Raw genomic sequence first — 3,498 nt, forward strand, 5'->3', positions numbered from 1 at the left:
GAATTAGAAAATTACTGCAATGTATACATGTGACATATCCAAACGCTTGGCACAATGAGCAGAACTGCATTAATTACAACATACACGTCCCATATATGTGGTTTATCCACAGACCTGGCAGAATTATCACATAATCACATACAAAAGATTATAAACAAATAAAGTACATTTATGATTAGCAGGCCCAGCTTGTAGGAATGAAAAGCATGCCACAATATGCATGTAGGAATAATTCAATTTTTGATTTCGAAGTGTTTAAGCATTTTAATATCTAATGCGGGTTATTTGTAAACATGGCAACACGAAATACGCGACCGGTCAAACCGAGTGGTTTTTAAAATTAATGTGGGCGGGTGGGTGTGACAGGAAGTGCGCATGCGCGCCAGGGCTCGTGACGTATTTGCGAAAGAGGAGAGGAGAGTAGAGCAGGAGCGGCAGCGGCAGCGCGCGCGCACAGCATACAGAGAGACAGACGAGACGAGACAACACACCGATACGGTAAAGCCGCGCCGGGGCAACAGTTTGGAAACGGAAGCGTTAAAGAGCAAAGCTTAAATGCGGTTTACTTTGACGACTTGATTAAAACGCGCAGCTCTGAAAAGTATGCAAAGGCGCGAGCGCGTCGCACGCGCACCGGAGAGAAATCAATCTTAGGTCTTTAAGGTCGGTGTCGAGGGAGAAGGAAGAGACGCAGGAACAGTCATGGGTCAGAGAGAAGGCAGGGCAATCAGCTAGCGGTGTTACATCCTAAAGAGAAGAGAAGAGAAGAAAAAGAGCACCTGAGAAGTGATCATGGATTTCAGTACGATACGGAACATCATCACCAGATGGGTTAGTATACACACACACACACACACACACACACACACACACACACACACACACACACACACGGGTAGTTCATCTTGACAACTTGTTGGTCAGATGACGGTGAGAAGCTGCAGGATGGATGGATATGTGTGTGTGTTTGTTTGTGTGTGTGTGTGTGTGTGTGTGTGTGTGTGTGTGATCTGTCATCAGCCATGATGTGTGTAACATCACACAGGTGCAGGAGAGAAGATGGTCATTTATTTATTGGGAAATGAGACAAAAATATCGCTTTTGCAAAATGAACCTAAACATTAATAACCATGGAGAAGATGGAGATGTAGATCTTTATTGGGAGAGAGAGAGAGAGAGACTGAGAGAGAGAGAGAGAGACTGAGAGAGAGAGAGACTGAGAGAGAGAGAGACTGAGAGAGAGAGACTGAGAGAGAGAGAGAGAGAGAGACTGAGAAAGAGACACACACACACACAGACACAGATACAGACAGACAAAGAGAGAGAGAGAGAGAGAGAGAAAAGAAGCTTTTTGTATCTGACATTACACAATCCTCTGCTGCAGGTTCCAACACGCTCATGTAAACACACCTGTTTCAGCAGTAAGTTACAGGTGGGCCACCCAGACACTTCCTGTTAAATAGGTAGTGAGAGCGCTGACTACAATAGGGTCGTTCAATATGACATTTTCCCCTTTTTTTTGACCACAGGTTTTGTTATTCTGCTGATACTCGACACCTGATGCAGAAATTCTCACAGTAGCTGGTGGCAAGTTACGAGAAACAAAATAATCTCCACGAGGGAGGAGATTTTACAGGGTTTCACTTGTCTGTTATGCCTTCAAGACTTAAAATAGACAAATCTGCTCTAAAAATGGCATTACTCACTATTTCACTATTAGTGTTGTGTGTCTTAAGATACCCAAGTCGTCAGTGGTAAGATGAAAACAAGAGCGATTTACTCTTCTGATATAGATCATATAATATAACATATCGAGATGGAGAGATTAAAATGAGATATATATTCTCGATAGATAGATAGATATCTAACTGATATATTTACACACCTGTCTGTGATTCCTCTTAAATGTGACTCTTATAATAAACTATTTTTAATTTTAACAGCCGAGAGTCGTATTCTGTGGTACGACACTGACCTGGTGTGATACAGTGTTACACGAATCAGGCCATGTGTTTAAGCCAATTAACAGCTACGACTCTTCTCCTGTCCCGATCTGTGCTTATATTCCCTACTCCCTTTGACCAGCGAACTGTTCTCACAACATACTTTTCCTCCTACAGCTTATCGTTCGGATTCTTTTGACACGAAGCTTTTGTAGGCCGTCATGGAATTTTATTTCAGCCCGAAAACACACGAGTACAAAATGTCCAAACAAAAACAAACCACGTCTTAAACGAGCAGAAAGTCTTTGAGGTTGCGGCTTCGTGCACCTCGTTTGCTAAAGCTTTTAAAGCCACACGTGACCTGATTACGGAGAATACACCACGGTTTTATCGCACCGTAAGCGTGTTAGAACTGCGAGGATGAATTTCCAGTCGAATCACGTAGTCGGTGAGATCGGGGAGCTGGATGGGTCACGGGTTTGAGGGGGGATCTGTGGGTTATAAGCAAAAATGTTAAAATAAATAAATAAATAAAAAGTCTTTATATATTTTTCCTTTAAAATTCCTTTCCTTTAAGAAATTTCTATAAATTTGCGGTTTTTTTTTTTTAAATTGGGTTTATATGCAGATGTTATATGATGATATTTCGGCGTACTTTGTGATTATAAACTTTGGGGGGAAAAGACTTCATAAATTGTTCCATTTGAACCAGAACTGAACATTTTGATATGAAGACCATCTGATAGTGAAAATGGTGCTAGATTGCATTTTTATGCACTTTTCTTTCTTGGAAGCTTCGTGTATATCAGCGCTTCTTCTCCAACACTGACCATTGACTCTCACAGTAACTCGCAGCTCATTCATCAGATCCTTGTTTACTTGTTTGTTTGTTGTTTGGGGGGGTCTGGGTCGAGTTGTTCGTAGAATTTTATAAACGTTCATTTATGCATTTCATTCAAACCCCTCTGGATTTCTGTGATCCTGTGTTGATCCTAGCTTGGTTTTAAAGAGCGTAGTCTTCTGAACACTGTAATGTTATGGATGTAACAATGTACTGAAGAACGCAAATACAGACAAATAACCTGCAGCGTGTCTTTGGAGTTCTTGATGTTGTTGCGGCTCTGATTTTACAGCAAGGCAGCAGCTCTCTCTTTCTCTATTCCCCTCTCTCTCTCTCTCTCTCCCTCTCTCTCTCTCTTAAGCCTTCAGTGATGTGATTTTGTCCATGCTGCTGGCTTTGATGCTGGTGGTTTTATTTAAAAAGTGCTGCAGCATGCTTACTCATCTCTGACACCCCGAAGGCCAACATTTACGCGCTGTTGACGGCCGTCTTTGTGATCAGACAGACACGCTAACAGATGCTGTAAATTTCACTGGTGGCCACAACACAGCGCTCATAATGACCGCTGACAGAACGCTGATGATCCGGAGAGCCGTCTGGAGAGCCGGCGGGTCCGACATGCACTCACACTCTCACTCGCACTGAACACGCAGGTCATTTCCTCATGCTGACCGTGTGCTGAAACGCCGTGCAGTGGTAATGCTGGGGAGGTTT

At 42.8% G+C, this 3,498-nt stretch overlaps 1 protein-coding gene across 1 annotated transcript in view; it reads left to right on the forward strand.

Moving 5' to 3' along the window:
- The first annotated feature begins 385 nt into the window (after positions 1-385).
- atp11a (ATPase phospholipid transporting 11A) overlaps positions 386-3,498 on the forward strand; it is an 80,291-nt gene continuing 77,178 nt past the window's right edge. The window contains exon 1 of the mRNA XM_027156396.2: positions 386-831. Within this exon, the coding sequence (XP_027012197.2) occupies positions 793-831 (39 nt within the window). The 5' untranslated portion in view covers positions 386-792. The remainder of the gene's footprint in view (positions 832-3,498) is intronic.

Source organism: Tachysurus fulvidraco, chromosome 18 (genome assembly GCF_022655615.1).
Source record: "Tachysurus fulvidraco isolate hzauxx_2018 chromosome 18, HZAU_PFXX_2.0, whole genome shotgun sequence".
Taxonomy (NCBI): domain Eukaryota; kingdom Metazoa; phylum Chordata; class Actinopteri; order Siluriformes; family Bagridae; genus Tachysurus; species Tachysurus fulvidraco.